Source organism: Ascidia mentula, chromosome 4, assembly GCF_947561715.1.
Source record: "Ascidia mentula chromosome 4, kaAscMent1.1, whole genome shotgun sequence".
Lineage (NCBI taxonomy): Eukaryota > Metazoa > Chordata > Ascidiacea > Phlebobranchia > Ascidiidae > Ascidia > Ascidia mentula.
Window position 1 is genome coordinate 2,354,544 of NC_138569.1, and position 18,024 is coordinate 2,372,567.

General features: G+C 39.3%; 3 protein-coding genes across 3 annotated transcripts; 2 read left to right on the top strand and 1 right to left on the bottom strand.

The window, feature by feature from the left end:
- Nucleotides 1-1,734: 1,734 nt before the first annotated feature.
- On the bottom strand, nt 1,735-11,301 carry LOC145897076 (myosin-6-like). Its single transcript, XM_082985244.1, has 37 exons — nt 11,205-11,301; nt 10,748-10,854; nt 10,410-10,553; nt 10,151-10,307; nt 9,990-10,017; nt 9,811-9,907; nt 9,653-9,745; nt 9,518-9,581; nt 9,351-9,449; nt 9,179-9,282; nt 8,975-9,113; nt 8,787-8,905; nt 8,567-8,716; nt 8,324-8,494; nt 8,041-8,214; nt 7,849-7,981; nt 7,666-7,771; nt 7,353-7,526; nt 7,162-7,285; nt 6,850-6,986; nt 6,520-6,775; nt 6,192-6,434; nt 5,948-6,124; nt 5,495-5,875; nt 5,286-5,423; nt 4,983-5,217; nt 4,757-4,905; nt 4,393-4,559; nt 4,009-4,192; nt 3,631-3,796; nt 3,327-3,567; nt 3,067-3,259; nt 2,794-2,969; nt 2,569-2,722; nt 2,332-2,502; nt 1,936-2,136; nt 1,735-1,863 (listed from the first exon to the last, which is right to left on the bottom strand). Exons 1-37 carry the CDS (start codon nt 11,299-11,301, stop codon nt 1,735-1,737), a joined length of 5,778 nt encoding a protein of 1,925 aa, XP_082841370.1.
- Nucleotides 11,302-13,185: 1,884 nt separating this feature from the next.
- On the top strand, nt 13,186-17,369 carry LOC145898416 (nicotinamide riboside kinase 1-like). The gene is made up of 6 exons (XM_082986858.1): nt 13,186-13,294; nt 15,544-15,643; nt 15,769-15,820; nt 15,959-16,079; nt 16,185-16,256; nt 16,552-17,369. Exons 1-6 carry the CDS (start codon nt 13,266-13,268, stop codon nt 16,733-16,735), a joined length of 558 nt encoding a protein of 185 aa, XP_082842984.1. The 5' UTR covers nt 13,186-13,265; the 3' UTR covers nt 16,736-17,369.
- LOC145898398 (uncharacterized) lies at nt 13,629-15,472 on the top strand. Its single transcript, XM_082986839.1, has one exon. It carries the CDS (start codon nt 13,669-13,671, stop codon nt 15,070-15,072), a length of 1,404 nt encoding a protein of 467 aa, XP_082842965.1. The 5' UTR covers nt 13,629-13,668; the 3' UTR covers nt 15,073-15,472.
- Nucleotides 17,370-18,024: the final 655 nt, after the last annotated feature.

Below are 18,024 nucleotides of genomic sequence, written 5' to 3' on the forward strand. Positions count from 1 at the left end.
TTGGCGTACATTCTGAAAGTACTTTACCAACGTTATTTTATCAGCGTTTGCTACAAAACTTGGCCGGAAGAAATAAACAAAAAGCCTACTGTTAGGGTGCAACAAGGTCAGTAATTATCGAAGCAAATGCAATGTATAGAGTATAACATATATCCATATTTGTTTTCTAAAAATTTGCACAATTAAACCCAAATTTTATTGACCGGCGTGGTTTTACAAGCGGTGTTATAGCTTTCCTTTTCGTGTTTGTACGTTTCTTGATGCTTGGTTGTGTGTTGCACCAATACCCTGAGGAAGCCTGGCAAAAACAAGACTTACGTAGGAAAAGCACTGCCCGATCGTCAAGCTCCATCAATATTACTAGTGTTTGCATGTCTTTTGAATGCAGGAACAACTTTCGACGACCTGTATACCCATTTACAGTTAAACTTTGAATATTGAAATTGAAGGTGAATTCAATGACGTTACAACCATTGAAAAACACCTATAGTGACGTTTCAATAATCTCGAAACTTGGCACAATTGCGTAAAGCAGTGATTTTCAACCGGTGTTCCGCGGAAAACAAGTGCTTCGTGAAAGATCATCAGGTGTTCCGCAAAAAATTTATTAGTCTGACTGATGTTCCGTGGAACACGGGTCGAAAACCCCTTTTTTTTAAAAGTAATCATCACTATCACCAATGTTCCAATGTTGTGTAACAATAAGATTCGTTTTGTAATAATAAGAATGTAATTACGCTGGCCTGCTGGTTTAGTACAATGCCGCAGTACTTCCAACAATTTGGTGTTCCGCAAGATTATTTTGATAAAAATAGTGTTCCGTGGCTCAAAAAGGTTGAAAAATACTGGCGTAAAGAATGTGGTGAATAATATTCCAGCCCATGCTTTCTTTCGCAACCCATTTCAACAGTGTTATTGCAACAGTTAATTGTAATAGATCTGTATTTCATTTAGCACAACTGATTGGACTTTGTGTTGTTTGGGAGCTCTGATGTGGACGGGCGCACACAGGCCTGCGACCTGTTGCTCACGCTTCCAAGCTTTGTCCCGAGCGTACGCCCGCTGCAGTAAAACAAACCAAGAATCGGCCGACACAAAGCATGGGTATGGACCCGGCTTAAGACCTTAGGTTTTGTCAAGTTTTAGAAATCCAGGTAATTTTTTATACACGGTCAGTGTAGGCTGCTAAAATTACAATAATTATTTGTCTGGTGGTCGAATACCAAAAATGTAGCGATATTGGTAACGAATTATTTGCTGCATTGATATTTAAGTTAATGTAATATTGAAGTCCGGTAGTGTTTTGTTTGTAAAAATTGAATATTGTGTATTATCCGATCAATAACACTGCAAAAGCTATCTCGTGTTTGTTTGTAGGGGGACCTTTTCATGCAAGACCTTGCTTCAAAAACATTCGTTATTTTCTGATAAATTGACAAAAGAAGTTTTTCACCGCCCAAAGAGACAGATCAGTTTTTATTTGCGATAAAATTTCGAGATTGCCGAATCAAATGTTTCATAATGTCATTGAATAAATGTTCTGATCCGAGGTCGTTTGGAGAGTGGTTTTCCGTCTAAAAATAATTTGCAATTAGCATCACATAAGTTCTGTTATCGGTCAATATTTTGTCGACAGGCATGTATCGAAATTGAAATGTTATTTTAAATTTAGAAAAGTGCGTTGATTTTGTACACATATGCAAATGGGGTATGTTCGTGAATAAGTTTATGTACCTAATGATCTCGGGCCTTGGATCTCATCTTGTTGAGAGCAGATTCTGCCATCTCTGCTCTTTCTTCAGCATCATCCAGTTCATGTTGAAGTTTTCTGTACTTGCTCAAGTTGGTATTGGCTTGTTCCTCCTGAGAATTATGTGAATGTTAAAATAAGAAATAACTGAACCCAAACTTGTACGTATATTAAATATAACTTACAGCTTCCTCAGCTTGTCTCTTGTATGTCTTGACCTTGATCTGAAGTTTATCAACGAGATCCTGGATTCTGGTGAGATTCTTCTTGTCCTCCTCACCCTGGTAGGTGATCTCCTTCAATTTGCGCTCAAGTTTACGTTGACCTTTCACTGAATCGCCGTTGCGTCGTTGTTCAGAGTCCAACTCGTTCTCAAGTTCACGAATCTTGGAGAAAATAGTAAGTTGTTATTTAATAATTTATACGCATATATTTGCCCTAAACTATTCCAACCTCCTTGCCACGTTTGTGGTATAATATCTTATTAAGAACAGCGACATTTTTTGAGGATTTAAAAAGTAGGGGGTGCAGGTAGTTACGGTCAGTGCAACGCAAAAGAATGAAAGAAGTGAACAACTTACTCTGGTCTCAAGCTTCTGAACTTGCTTCTTGCCTCCCTTCAATGCAATGTTCTCAGCTTCGTCCAATCTCTGTTGCAAGTCCTTGACAGTTTGTTCCATGTTCTTCTTCATTCTCTCCAAGTGAGAAGACAAGTCTTGTTCCTTCTTCAGTTCCTCAGCCATTGTTGCCGCCTGGATGATTTAAAAGTTTAATCTTATGTTGACCTCAAATGAATTGTAACAGTTTAATTGGCTTACATCAACAATAGCCTTTTTGGCTTTATCTTCGGCATTTCTTTGTTCTTGGACAGATTCTTCAACCTCTGATTGCATGGTTTGAAGTTCACCTTCAAGTTTTCGCTTCTGGTTGATAAGGGCGGTGTTTTGTGTGTGCAGGAGGTTTGATCGTTCACTGCAAATCACAAAAATGATTATTTAAACGATCTAAACTACTTACATGTATGTGAAACCATCTATATGTACCTGCTTTCAAGCAATTCAGTCTCAGCCAGTTTTCGGCCTCGTTCAGCTTGTTCAAGAGCTGATCGAAGTTCTTCGATTTCAGCTGTGAGAAGATTTCCTCGACGCTCAATTACAGCTGTCTGTTCTTGCAAGTCGTCGGAGTGTCTTTGGGCTTCATCCACTTGCATCTCAAGATCCTATAATGGGTAGTATTTTGTGTTGGGTGAACGTTGGTAACATTACTAATTAAAATAATGGTGTTTGTCCTGTAATGTCCCTGCAAATACAATTTACCTTGATGTGGGCTTGTACAGACTTGGCTTGCTTCTGTGCTTCCGATGCTTGTCTGGTTGCGTGACCAAGTTGTATCTCGAGGTCGTTGAGGTCACCTTCCATCTTCTTCTTGATGCGGACTGCCTCCTGGCGAGCTTTGCTCTCCGAATCCAAAGTGGTTTGCATGGATTCAATTGAACGTTGTTGGTTGCGTCTGTCGAACATAGTATTTATAAACACTCCGTAGAACTTTAAAATGATCTGAGGATCGTGATAATCACCTCTGGTTATCGATCTCCTCCTCCTTTTCTGAGACTCTTCTCTCAAACTCTTGCTTCACTTGAGCAAGCTCCACCTGCAATCGGAGGACCTTCGACTCTTCTCCTTCAATTGCTCCTTCGGCTTCCTCAAGAGCAGCTTGCATCTCGTTCCTCTCGTGTTCCAAAGTCCTCTTTGCCTTCTCCAGTTCATGGATGCTCTTTCCTCCTTCTCCGAGTTGATCGGTGAGATCGGCAATTTCCTCTGCAATGTAGAAATAGCGGGTGATGCACAAAGAGTTTATCTAAGCAACAAGTTGAGACAAACCTTGCAGGTTTTTGTTTTCTCGCTTCACAGTTTCAAGAGCATCAAGAGATTCTTCGTAAGCGTTCTTCATCTTGAAGAGTTCAGTGGAGAGGCTGCGTGATTCCTTCTGGGATTGTTCCAATTCGACTTGGACTTCCTCTTGCTTCTGTTTGTGCTCGGAAAGAACCTTAAGAAAGTTTGTTGATGTAAAATTAAAATCGATCGAAGTTCTTGATCAAAGCAAATAAAACCATGAAGCAGTATTCTTGGCATTTATATTATTTTTTTTTATTTTTTTTACATCCACAAGAAGTATTTTATTAAATTGCAGGCTGTGTTATGTTGAATCTTTGCACAAGATATCCCGGTTTTGTGGACTGCCTTTGTCTTAATACAAACCTTGTCAAAGTTTCGTTGTTTCTTGTCAAGTGCGGCAGCTGCAGAGTTGGATCTTTCCAAGTCGATTGTTAGATCCTCAATCTCTCCCTGAAGACGGTTCTTGGTCTTCTCAAGACTTGATGCCTTGGCTTGCATGGCTTCAACTTGTTCCTCAGCATCCTGGAGACGGATTGCCAATTTCTTCCTACAGAAGCAAGGTTACATTAGTTCCGATGGACCACGTTATACGGGGTGCGGACTAGTTGTCAAAATATTACGTACGTAGGCTTGTAAAAACGTTTAAATGGAGTTCTGCCTTTGAATAATGCTTAAGGCGAGTGCGGTCGCTTAGAATTTGCTTTAGTTTTTTGTCATGTTTGTACTAACACTGCAGAGAAAACTTACTTGGCGTCTTCAAGCTCTTCAGTTCTCTGGATGGCGTCGGTTTCGTATTTGTTTCTCCACTGAGCAACTTCAGCGTTTGCCTTCGAAAGACCTCGTTGAAGTTCAGCCTTGGCTTCTTGTTCCTCTTCGTATTGCTCTCGCAAGAGGTCGTTGTCGTGACGAGAGGCCTGTGCAGATAATTTCATTTAAAATTCACAAAGTCGTTTAATTTGATCTAAAACTAACATATCCGTAACTTTTAAATGGTGAAAATAATTTGTCGAAAAATCGCCCGAAAGGTATTGCGATATCGCATAATTTTTTGGCTAATCCAATGGATTGTTGAAAGCCATTACAACAACAGGAGTTAAAAACATTGTCATACCTGTACGGCATGGGCAAGTGCAGCCTTAGCCTTAGTTTCTTCTTCAACAACTCGCTTCAATTCATCGATCTGTTGAGTTGAGCTGTTCTTGCTTCGTGTCAACTGAGCCATCAAGTGTTCGCGTTCTTCCAATTGTCGGCCGAATTCACCTACAATCAGCAGTTGGTGAGAATTCTATTATCTAGTTTGCTTTGAATCCCTGCATTAGTTTTAAGCCCTTTCTTACCATTCTCAGATGAAAGTCTGGCCTTGGCAGCGTTCAACTCGTTTACTTCCTTGGTGAAGTTATCGTTCTTCATCTTGGCCTCGTTAAGTTGTTCCTCCAAGTTACGAGACATCTTCTCATAATTGAGCTTGGCTTTAGTGACGCTCTCAACATTGGCTGCGAGATCATCAATTTCCATCTTCATCTCACTCTTTTCCTTCTCCAACTTTTGCTTCACTCGTTGCAAGTTGTCGATCTGCACGAGAAGAGAAATTAAGCTTGGCTTTCTTAGTTTGAAAATTGAAATATGTAAAATATGTTTACCTGTTCACTCATTTCGGCCGAAGTGTCGGCATGTTTCTTTCGCAGAGTGGAAACTGTGGCCTCATGAGCCAAGTTGGATTCTTCCAATTCACGACGAAGTTTTGCGAATTCAGCTTCACGACGTTTGTTGAGCTCGATCTAAACGATTTGGTTGTTTAATAAGGCAACTTATTCAGTACTACAATCCTGATTAAAATACGGTTCGTTACCTGAGCAGCAGTTGCTCCACCGGCCTCTTCAAGTCTCTCGCTGAGTTCCTCCAACTCTCTGGAGAGATCGGCTCTCTGCTTCTCAACCTTTGCGCGAGCTGCACGCTCAGCTTCCAACTCCTCTTCAAGCTCCTCAATTCTAGCTTGGAGCTCCTTGATCTTCTTCTGGAGTTGAGCCACCAAAGCTTGTTCATCTTCCAACTTGGTAGCAAGCTGGCTGTACTCAAACTCTTGCTTCTTCAACTTCTCTTCAAGTCGTTGTTTGTCGTTCTCAAGATCCATCACTGTTTCTTGAGTGAGACGAAGATCTCCCTCCAACTTCCTCTTGGTTCTCTCAAGTTCCATCCTAAGTTTCTTCTCTTGCTCCAAGGAAGCTTCCAACTGCAAAACAATGCTTCCGTGTTACTTGCATCCCTCATACGTTTTGTCTTATTATTAAGGAGTCAAACTTACGTCATCAACTTGTTGTTCAAGTTTGGATTTTTGTTTTGTCAAACTGTTGACTTTGTCTTCTTCTGATTGAAGATCGTCAAGAGTTTGTTGGTGAGCTTCCTGAAGAGCTTTCTTCTCCTTCTGCAACTTGGCAATCTGCTCATCCTGAGTAGCCAACTCCTCTTGGAGATTTTTCAACTGAAATGGATGTGAATTTACAGAAACTTGGAGACTTCATGGCATCATAGGGAAGCAATAAACAAACCTTGTTCTCGGTTGCGTGCTTTTCCTTCTCAACTTTAGCCAAAGTGATCTCAAGATCATCAATGTCCTTCTTCAACTCGGAACATTCATCCTCCAACTTCCTCTTCTTGGACACGAGCTCGTTGTTAAGCTCCTCTTCATCCTCCAATCGCTCGTTGAGTTCCTTGATCTTTCCATCTAACTCAACCTTGGTCTTGATCAACTGGTCGCATCTGTCCTCACCGTCGTCAATTTGATCTTGTTGCTGTGGAATAAAAACAATGTTGCGGTTTTGTTTTAGGGATGGAGCATCATTTACAACTATCGTTGTCTTGAAACATATAACTTACAGCTTGGAGTTGCATAAGCAAATCGTTCTTCTCTTGGATGAATGATACTTGCATCTCTTCCAGCTCCTTTCGTCTCTTCATTTCCTTCTCCAAGCTTACTTTGCACTCTTCGTAATCCTTCTCGAGGACTTCGAGTTCCTTTGCAGCTTCTGCGGTCTTGAGGAGTGGCTTGATCTTGAACATAAGCTTCATCCACTCCCATGTTGCCATTCCGAAGTAAGCTCTCAAGTTGGACTGGATCACGCGGCAAGCTTGTCTAATGGATGCAGAGAAACAACGTTTATTTGTAAAGATTAATTTATTAGGAAGATTTATGGATAAATATATCACCTTCGCTCGATCATTTTCTGGTATTCCCTCCTCATGATCATTCCTCTCATGCGAGCTTGCACAAGTTTGAAGATCGATGACAATTTGTTGTCACGCATTTCTTCCAGTTTACCGATCATACCAGCACGGAAGAAAACCTGAACAATATTACCAAGCACATGTTTACATTAAAGTAGATACGTTATTTACAAATCAGTTATAGCTCTCTCATTTCTTAAACAGTGCATATGTTGTTGTATTACTTGTACCATAACAAACTGTCATGTCTTAAGTATAGGTCTGTGCTAAATACACACGTTATGTTAACTGTACCTTGGTGTGACCAAGCTTATAGCTTTCATGGTCGATGTCGATGCTTCCGAGAAGTTTCTCTGATGATTTCTTGCTGTCCATGAACTGACCTTCAGGTGCTGCGTTTGGGTTCAAGATGCGGTAACTAAGCGACAAACAACAATTAAACGCTGTTCTTTGCATAGAAAAGATGGTTTGATGATGTAACAAACCGTTGCTTGAAGTCTCCGTATGGAATCCTGTTGGGGAATCCCTTCCTGCAGATACGAATACCTTCCAACACACCGTTACAACGGAGCTGATGGAGAACAAGATGAGACTCCATCATTCCTGGTTGTTTCTGCTCGTTGGGAATCAGACAACGGACGAAGTGGGGAGATGTTGATCTGGGTAAAGAATACGCATCATGAAACATAATATCATATGCTAAAATATAATACACAACGGAAGTATGTGTAGGCCTACATGACACTAATGAGTCGTTAGGTAGGAAAAGCATTGGATAAATTTGAAAATAGTTCTTACTTCAAGTTGGTCATAAGGTTGTTGAGGGATTGTCTGTGGAGAGATGAGACTGTGTTGAAGGATCCTCCCTTCTTACGCTTTCCACCTTTGCCACCACCGCTGGCAGCTGAAACAGTTAAGTGTTAAAATTTTAAAGGCACTGAACTTGTGTATCTTTGCTGCTGTTAAGCTCTATTAACAAACCTTCCTCTGGGCTCATGTATCCTTCCCAGATGGTTTGCATCAGTTTAAGGGAAGCTTTCTTGTAAAGATCGACCACGCTGTTGTTCACTGGATCCTTGTTCTTTTCCAACCATCCAGAAATGTTGTAACCGACCTTTGCACAGAGATGAGTTTAAGCTACAACAAAACCCTTCACCTAAATAATGAGCTTACAGTTCCGGCGTAATGGTAAAGTTCGAAGTGAGCTTCGTATTTGGTTTTCTTGGTTGGTTTTCCGAAAGCTTTGCTCTTTCCGAGATGATTCTGGTAGAGTTTCTCCTTGAAACTGTTGTCGGAGGCTTTGGGGAACATGCATTCTTCTTCAAGGATCGACATGATTCCAAGTGGCTGTTGAATAATACAGTGATATTAATGTTGGTTATGGATGTTGATTGGAGAAGGATTTAAGTGAAAAATGTATTGACAAGAAAAAATGTTTTCACAAAGAAGTGTATACCTTCTCAATAAGTTCAATGCAAGCAGCCAAGTCCATTCCGAAATCGATGAAAGTCCATTGGATTCCTTCCTTCTTGTATTCTTCTTGTTCGAGGACGAACATGTGATGGTTGAAAAACTGTTGAAGTTTCTCGTTGGTGAAGTTGATGCAGAGTTGTTCGAAGCTGTTGCACTAAACAGAGAAATAACAATTTCAATAAAAATTCACCTTTGCTGAATCATAAAACTATGAGTGAAATCTTACGTCGAAGATTTCGAAACCAGCAATATCCAGTACACCGATGAAGAAGCTTCTTGGCAACTTGGTGCTCAGAGTCTGGTTGATAAGTTTTACCAACCAATCGAAGTGACGACCGAACAGAGCTTTGCTGAGGGCTCCCAAACCGTATGAAACCTGAGAGGAAACGAATTAGGGAAATTGTTTTGCTGGACGAAATATTTCATGTGCATTTCAGTTCTCATACCTGGTTGCATGATTGACCTTTGCTGACGTATTCGTTTCCGACCTTGACACGTGGGTGGCACAAATACTTGACGAAGTCGGCGGAGTTGAGTCCGTACAAGTACGCAACTTTGTCAGCCTCTACAGAAAGATAGGGTTTGTTAGGAAGGCAATCACATAAAAATGTTGAACATGTTTAAGTTGACAAACCTTCGGTGCCGTCGGGCTCGGCTTGTTCCTCACGCTGCTTGTTCTTGAACTTCATGTTCTGTTGGTGGAGGATACCAGCCATGAGTCGGTAAATCCCGTTGATCTCTTCCTGGCTGAAACCAAGGATGCGGAAAGCTTCCTGGAATGAAAATTAAGTGTAACCATTTTCTTGTTCAGTCAACATTACTAGTTGGTAAAACTTACGTCGGTCAAGAGCAATTCCTGGTTATCATCGAGGTTGTCGACGGTGACAACACCCTGACTGATTGTCTTGTAATCGTATGGGTCCTTGGTTAACAAGAGTTGATCTAACAACAAAATTTAAATTGCAAAAAGTTGTTTCAAACATTCCTGCATTGAACCCCATTATTCTCACCAATAAGTTCGGGTTTTTCTCCAGAGATGATCTGGTAGAAGATGTGATAGTTACGTTCGCCTTCCAACTGGTAGATGACACGAGACTTTTCGAGCAAGTCTAAACAACATCCGGGTCATGTAGATGTTTGTTATAGTCAAATGTTGCAAAGCGAACACAATACTTACAATGCTCAATGTCACCAGATGCCAACATTCCGGTGCTACCGAAGTGAATTCGGATGAACTTTCCCTGTTTTCAACAATTTAAATGTTCAGTATTAAGAGATTCCATCCCATATCACTTTATAATGAAAAACTTACGAAACGAGACGAGTTGTCGTTACGGACGGTCTTTGCGTTACCGAAAGCTTCCATAGCGGGGTTACATTGAACAATTTGATCTTCGAGAGTTCCCTGCAAATATTTCAAGTTTTGAGGTTTCATCTTAACAGATAAAAGTTTGGGTTTTGGTGCCAAACCTTGGATTCATCTTGCTTGCCTCCGAAGGCAGCGACGAGAGCAAAGTATTGGATGACCTTTTTCGTGTTCACAGTTTTTCCTGCTCCAGATTCACCACTAATCGCAATAAATAGATCGGTTATTACGTGATTAAGAATTGTTTCAAATTGTTTGTTTGATCATTACAAATGACACTTACGTAATCAACATGGATTGATTCTCACGATCTGAAAAAAAAACAGGAAAATAAGTTTTAGAAAATTGCGTGTTTCTGTGTATTAGTAATTTTTTTGAGGATTAATGAGAAATTTTTAATTGGTCGAAACATTTCTATAACTAAGTTAAAATTTCTTTGCTTACTCATTAACATGTTGGCGTAAGCGTTGTCAGCGATCGAGTAAAGATGGGGAGGCATCTCAGTTCGTCGCTTGCCCTTGTAAGCATTGATGACGTATGGAGCGTACACTGGCAACATCTTGTAGGGGTTCACAGTCACGCAGAAGAGACCGGAGTATGTCTGAAAACGTAAAGAAGTATTTTGGTATTGGACAGATGTAGTTTCGTTTGTTGCTGAATGGTAAGTGTTGGATATGTATGAGTTCTTGTTTGATCAACTCACGTAAATCATGAAGGACTCGTATCGGCTTCTCAAGTTGTTGAGAACGCTAGCTTCGTTGAGGAAAGTCATGTTGGCCATATCCTCACATTTCTCATATCTCGGTGGGTTCATCTCCTGCAAGTCGTCTTCCTTCACCGTCATTTCCTGGCGAACACACAAGTTTCACATATAAATCAATTCATTTTTTACAGTTTTTGTTTGAAACTATTTGTTTACGTTATCAGCATTGGACAGCCACCATTCAAAAGTAAGATGAATGCGTTTGATAAAATGTTGAACCAACACCCGGTACAGGTTTATGTGTTAGATTTCAGATTACTAAGAATACAATTTCTTACTTTTCCTCCTTCTGTGGCCTTGATCGTACATTTTCCTCCTTCGTCCTTAATCAACTCTCCGACGACGTAAGCGTTCTCCTTGTCGGGAAACCATACGTACTTCTTGCCTGAAATATTGGGGTTCACTAATGTAAAAAGATGAAATACCGCCACACAACTCCCTACAAATTTTAATTTCGAATTGGTCCGCGTTTGCAGTAAATGCCTCAAAACTACACATTGGCGCCTAATTGTTTTTGTCGCCAGCGGAAACAGTTCGTAACCATGCAGTTTGTTCAACGGGCGAGTTTAACTACACAGTAATGTTTCATGCAATGACATGATTGGTAGGATCGCCCTACGTGGTAGGTCCTTACTTGGCGATAACAGCGAGATCATTAGGTTTACAGGTTTCGCAGACCATGCATTCTACCGAGTTTAATGTAAGTTAAAATGAAGATGTTTCGTTGATATTTACCGTCCGGTTTCTTGGTTTGATTCTCAATAATCTTCTCTCGTGTCATCCGAAGATAAGGAGCAGCATCCTGCACCGATTCGTAGTCGAACGATGCCATGGTGATATCTCAGCTGAAAGCATGTGTTTATTACGTACCGAAGTTGAATTAGGTTTAAATAACGTAAGGCGTCGCAGCCAAGCTGAGTTAAAGTCGCACCATATGGCAATACCGTCCTGCTGAATTTTTCTTTTTTTTACATAAAACTTGGTTGTGATTCAGTTTAAATATTCGTAACCAAACAAGTTAATAGCCATGAAGCAAGTAATGAAAACGGTAGCCTTATGTCAGTGTCCAGATAATGTATATTTCTTACCTTGAGCTGTTGTAGCACACAATACAGTTACTATGGTAGAAGACTGTTGAGTCAACTTGTGATTTGCAACAACGATTCCCGCTGCTTTTATACCCTTCTGGAAATCTCTCCTTTTTTCTCGTAGTTGAAGGTCGACAACTGGACGTTGTAACACCTAATAAGTTGTCGCCACCTTTACACTCTGCACTGTGACGATACCGCTGTTATCCCCATCACCTATAGTTGGGCGATATTTTATATACGTGTTGGATCAATCTGCAGGACAAATATGGATATATTATGTTGTTGTTGCTGCAAGGCATATATATTTTAATAATCTTTCCTTCTGGCACAATTAAACGTAACTTTTGTTGTCCGACGTTTCGCCTGCTATGCAGCTAGGCTTCCTCAGGAGCTAGGCTTCCTTATTTGAAAGGCTATGGACCCCTATGCAAGAAATACATTGCAAATGTCGAAAAATTAAAATTCGTGGACAGCGAAACCTTATGGACAGAGGAAAATACGTGGATTTTCGGAATAATTGTATTTCGTTCTATGGACCCCTCAATGCGTCTTCTCGGACCCCTTGGGGGTCCATAGACCCCAGGTTAAGAACCCCTGCTCTATACATTGCATTTGCTTCGATAATTACTGACCTTGTAGCAACCTAATAGTAGGCTGTTTGTTCATTTCTTATGGCCAAGTTTTGTAGCGAACGCTGGTAGATAAACGTTGGTAAAGCACTTGAAGTGAGTGCTTTAAAAACACAGGGGCCCAAAACAGCCAAAGGAAATTAATGTCTCTGCGTGGGTAAAGCACTGCTCGATCATCAAGCTCTATCAATATTACTAGTGTTTGAATGTCTCTTGAATGCAGGAGAAACTTGTGCCGTTGGTTTACCTCCAATGAACTTCCGTTGAAAGTGCGTATGCTTTCCCATACGACCCAACTTGAATGTCAACGGACACCCCTTGCGTGTTTCCTTTTTTTCACGATTTTGCGTGAGTCGGTTTGGCCAATGTAGAATGAGATGTTTGAAACGCCGAGCGTAAAGGGAGCTGGCAACCTTAATGACCCAGCATTATCAGCCTAACAAATTTAAATATTTCTTTTAAAAGTCAACTTTATCCCGAGTTATTATTTTACGACGCAAAGTAACACGTTGTCTAATGAGGCAAGTGTTGGTTAAATAAACAACTTGTTATTTCAGACGTATTGTGGCCCTTCTGGCAGCTAGTATAAAATAGATATTGCTGGCAGATGTGATTTCTTTTGTCTGTTCACATTCTGGCCCTTTCACAGCGCAAAAACTTAGCTCCATGTTACGGCAACTTAGCTATTTTGCGGCAAGATAATTTTTTTAAAACGGGGCCCCATAGCAAAGTAACACGTTGCCGATGATGGGTCAAGTGTTGGTTAAGCAACTTTTACTTCAGACGTATATTTATAAAACAGATATTGCTGGCAGGTGTGCTTCTTGTACCAAGTTATACTAAACTTTTACGTTATCGAAGAGATTTATTTTAGCTGTTTAATCCCCATATCGTGATTATGATCGCCTAAATCAGTAACATATTGGGGGATTTTTGCGCGCGCTGCTTTGCGCTTGTTTCAACAAAGTAAACAAATTAAAATTTGCAATTGTTTTTTCCGAAAAAAAGAAGAACACGACAAGAAAATCCAAACTCATAAGTGGTTAAACTTGAAGTCTGTGAAATTGAGGAAAGGCATGGTTGTGGTGGTGGTTGGAATAAGTGGGTAGGTGTCAGTTTTGTGTTGATGTAAAACGTTCCTTCAAATAAAAAAATAGCACTGGTTGCGTATACGCAATGGTCGTATATAGGGTTGTAACTTGTGTTATGTTGTCCGTAACCCTACCAACCGACCATACATGCATAGACTGCAAACCTGTAGCTTACATTATAACAATATAACTTAATTCCGTGTAATAATTTTGCACTTTCTCTCCTGCGAATTTGCGGTGTTGTTTCTGACCAGTTTTTCCTCTCTTGTTTATGACAAGAAATTTTTAATTCTTGAAAGCTAAAAGAACATTGCTTGATTGTTGAATATTTGCAAAGTTTCAGATTTAAATGTTTGGATAATTTTTTTTTCATTTTTTTGTGATAATCATGGCATTGTTTACAACACCTACTAAGAACCAACTTATAAGCAATGCTGGGGAAATCATCAAAACTTTGGTTTTCACAAAAATAGCAGTGCATAGTGTTGAATCCGGATATGCCACTGAAATAAGCTTGGTTGCTGTTCATGTTGATGACATCAATAGAAAAATGGAATCCGGGACTAATGATGTTTGTATGCCAAGAATAGTGGACAAACTTACATTTTGCATTGACTTCAAACTACCAATCAGTTTGCACATGTCCAGTATTTACAATTTAAAAAATGAAGATTTGAAAAATGGTAACAAAAAGGGATTTGACTCTGATGCTGTTGGGATGATTTTTGGATTCTTAGAAAGACAAGAATCTCCTCTGTGTCTTATGTGCCACAATGGCTTTAGGTTGGATTTTCCCTTGCTTCAGTATCACCTAGAAAAGCTTGGAAGGTCAATCAACACAATTCTGGACTCTGAAATGCTTTGTGGTGACTCCCTGTGGACATTCAAAATGTTGGATCATCCAGACCGCAATGTTGGATGCACGATGTTTGATATGCTGTATTATACACAGCATAGCTTGTACGAAAGGTATGTGAATAAAATAGCATCTTCTTGCTGTTCACCAGAAGAATTAAACCTGCAATTGATCGAGTTGATCTTGCACTGTGGCATACCCTTCATGGATCATCTTTGCTGCAAGAAGTTTTCTGATGTCACAGGTTTCCATCGCAAACTAAACGTCCCATTGTCTATTGGAGATATTCTAACACCAACAACAGAGGCTAATTCTTTTGTGTTTTTTGACTTGGAAACCACTGGACTTGTCAAACCGAAAATCACAGAAATATGTATGATTGCCATTCACAAGGACTCCCTGTGTACCACAGACCCCAGCCAGGTGCCTAGAGTTAAGGACAAACTTGTGGTTGTTGTGGAACCAAATGAAATTATAAATGACCATGCAGCTCAGTTGACGCACCTGTCCAACCTGACAATCTCAGCAAGAAACAAAGCAACCTTTGGCACAAACACATCCTTGCTGGTGGCTCAGTTTTTACAGAGACAACAAGGCCCTGTTTGCTTATTGGCCCACTATGGTGATAAATTTGACTTTCCGATACTGCGGTCATATAATATCACCAACACTTCAGAGATTTTCAATCAAATTTACTGCGCTGATACACTTGTTGGCTTGCGTTGCCTTCATGATAAAGCTGCATCAGAAAGTGGGGATGCCACAGAGAAAACTTCCTTCGCATTAAAGAACGTCTACACGCGTTATTTTCCACACACTACTCAAGGCATTTTACACGAAGCTGAAGCAGATGTTGTCAGTCTCATTAAAGTGGTACAAGCAGAACCAGAACTGTTGAAGTGGCTTGATGAGAACAAGAAGAAGTTCATTGAGTAGAATGCAAAATATTTTATATTACTCATGGGCTTTGACATTTTATATACTTAATTTTGTGATTGTCATTTTTATGTAGTTAAAAGTATTTTTACTGTGTTTTAAGCAACCAAGTTGTAGTAACAATTTGCATTGATGTTTTATAATCATGCTACTGTGACTTATTCTGCACTTCCAACTAAAATATGTTTTTTGACACCCCATGTTTTATCCAAACAACATGGTGTAACTTTTTCATTTTTTACGTTGTGTTGTATATTATCTACAAATTATTGTTGCCCATCTCATTGTTCCGCCAAAGCTTTTTGCTGTGAAGTAATTGTCAGGGTTTTGGTTGCTCAGAGCTTTGCTATTTAATTGAAATTGTTGTTTTTATAATTTTTTAAATAGTGTTTATGTTTATTGTTAGCTGGCTCATTTTTATTAGTTGGTTTTAACATGAGTAAAATTTGTGTTGCTTGTGCATGTGACAAGTGTTACAAATGGTGGAAAGACGTCAATTGCCGAGGAACTACAGAAACTGTGGAAGGACAAGTTTAAGTTGATCACAATTCATCAAGATGATTACTACAAAGTATGTAAAATGTGCTACAGCATTGAAACAATTGTAAGCACAGTAGTAGAGTAGTGATTTAAAAAGTTTTCATTGTTGATTTGAATGCTTCAAAAATTGCCATATTAATAAATTTATTGCTTTAGGATGAAGTTGATGTTGCCATTGACCCAGAAAACGGCCTTTTAATGTGGGATGGTGAGTTATAATTACTTCCCAGTTAACAATCCAGTCTAAAGATAACCTGGATTTAATAAAAAAGCATTACATGGCTTAAATTAATATTTTTTATATTTTTGTAACATGTTATGAAACATGCAATTATTTTTTAAATAGTCCCTGAAGCATTTTACATGGATAAGATGAGAGTGGATGTTAACGAAGCCATCGTCAAACTTAACGGCATGCAATCTAACACAATACTGATTGTTGAGGGAATCCTGCTGTTTTGTGACGGGTATAAGAGTCAATTTCTTGCCATGTTTTTAAAACCCTTTTTTATGGAGTAAGTTAGATGCAAATCATCCACAGTTTTTATTAATTTTTGTTGTTTGCTTTCCAGGGATTTAAACAAACTATTTGATCGTCGTTACTTCCTTACTTTGCCGCTGGATGAAGCAAAATTAAGAAGAGAGTAAGAATTATTCTGCACAAATAATTTTAATATGGGGTAACAGGTTTGCTGAAATAACCAGGGAGTTTTGGTTCTTCAATACAATTAAGTTTTTTTTTTAAATCCTGACATTTGTTGGTCAAATGTAGTCATTTGTTGAATGTAACTAGATTGATGAAGTCATAAGGATTTTAACTTTAACAACTTTATTAACATTTTGAATTTTTTTTCAGTTTTTTGTGTGTTCATGTTACAGAATTTTTTTTTATTCAAGTTTGTAAAAAAATCTCACCTGTCTGTTTTGAAATTACCATAGCAACCGGGTGTACGAGCCACCAGATGTCCCTGATTTGTTCGAGAAACACGTGTGGCCGATGTATCTTCGATACAAGGAGTTGACAGAGACACACGTGAAAGATGTCAAGTTTTTGAATGGCACCGACCCGCTCGGCAGCAACGTTAATTTTGTACAAAATGACATAGAATCTACATTTCGGTGAAAGGTTGCGAACATTCCCAACAACCCGTTTATAATTGTTTAATAATGAAGCGAATCATCGTATTTCACATTTAGTAGTCGCAAATATATTGTTTGCTTTTTTCTTGTGATAAAATATTTAGATTCTGGAAAAATGTATTTTAAATTTCATGAACTCCAAAGTAAAAGGTACCAAGAACTGTTTTTCGATGCTCCCAGAATATTCGTTTTGATTGTTTTTTTTTTACATTTATTCATCAAACCATTGCCTCATTTGCGATGTACATACCCGCGGACATTGCGCTTTAAATTTTATTATTTCGCTTTTGTTATTCTTAACATCTGTTCGAGCACTTGACCGGATGCTGGCAACAGTTTACTGTTTCTTGCGGAATCTCTATATGTATTCGATGCAGACCTAAAACGCCATTATGATTTGTATATCTGAAGAAAATAGTATGAAAAAGCAGTGTTTACTAAATTAATTTTTCTGATGAACTATATGCCTAAATGAAGTGATTACCTTCTATTTTACGGCGGTCTTCAGTTCCATAGTAGGTTGACATGGGCAGCTGTGGGTCGATTAGCATATAGCCTTGTCAGTTTTGTGACCTCCCTATTTTGCGGAAGGGTGCAGCATGAACACATATCGATCTTACCACATTTTGCTGCTGGCTGGTTGAAGTATGTGAAATGATGAATATGTTGAGCAAAGCAACATGCCATGTTTGCCATTGGCCATATTAGTAGAAGTTTTATTGCCAAACGGTTTCATTCTAATAAAAAAAACGTTCCTGGAACGAATCGCACAAATATCTCATGCACTTTTCTGAACCATCAGGCGAGTATTTACAAAAAGGAATACGCTTGATGCGAAGCAATTCTCAACAATTGTCTTTAATGCGCAATAAACACTACAACAATAACGCCCATGTTTTCGAAATAATATCATTCTTGTCGATGGACGCAATTCGAGGTGACGACATATCCACGATCAGAATTTCTTGCGCGCAATACCCACAACAGCACATTATAACTTGTAATAAACCAGAACAAAAATGGAAGGGTGGATTATGGCCAGAAAGCTTGTGGTCAGCACTACTTACCCCAAACCAAATTTATCTGTGGGCATGGATTTTAAATAGTCCAGCGATCAAATAAACATAGACTTTAGCACAAAATTATAGTCATGACCAAATGCAACCCGTATTTCTCGTGCAATGAACGTTAACAAAGGCGAATCAACAACTTACAACCATAATTTAACACGCTTACCCAGACAATCTACCAGTCTGGAAATGTTATCATGGC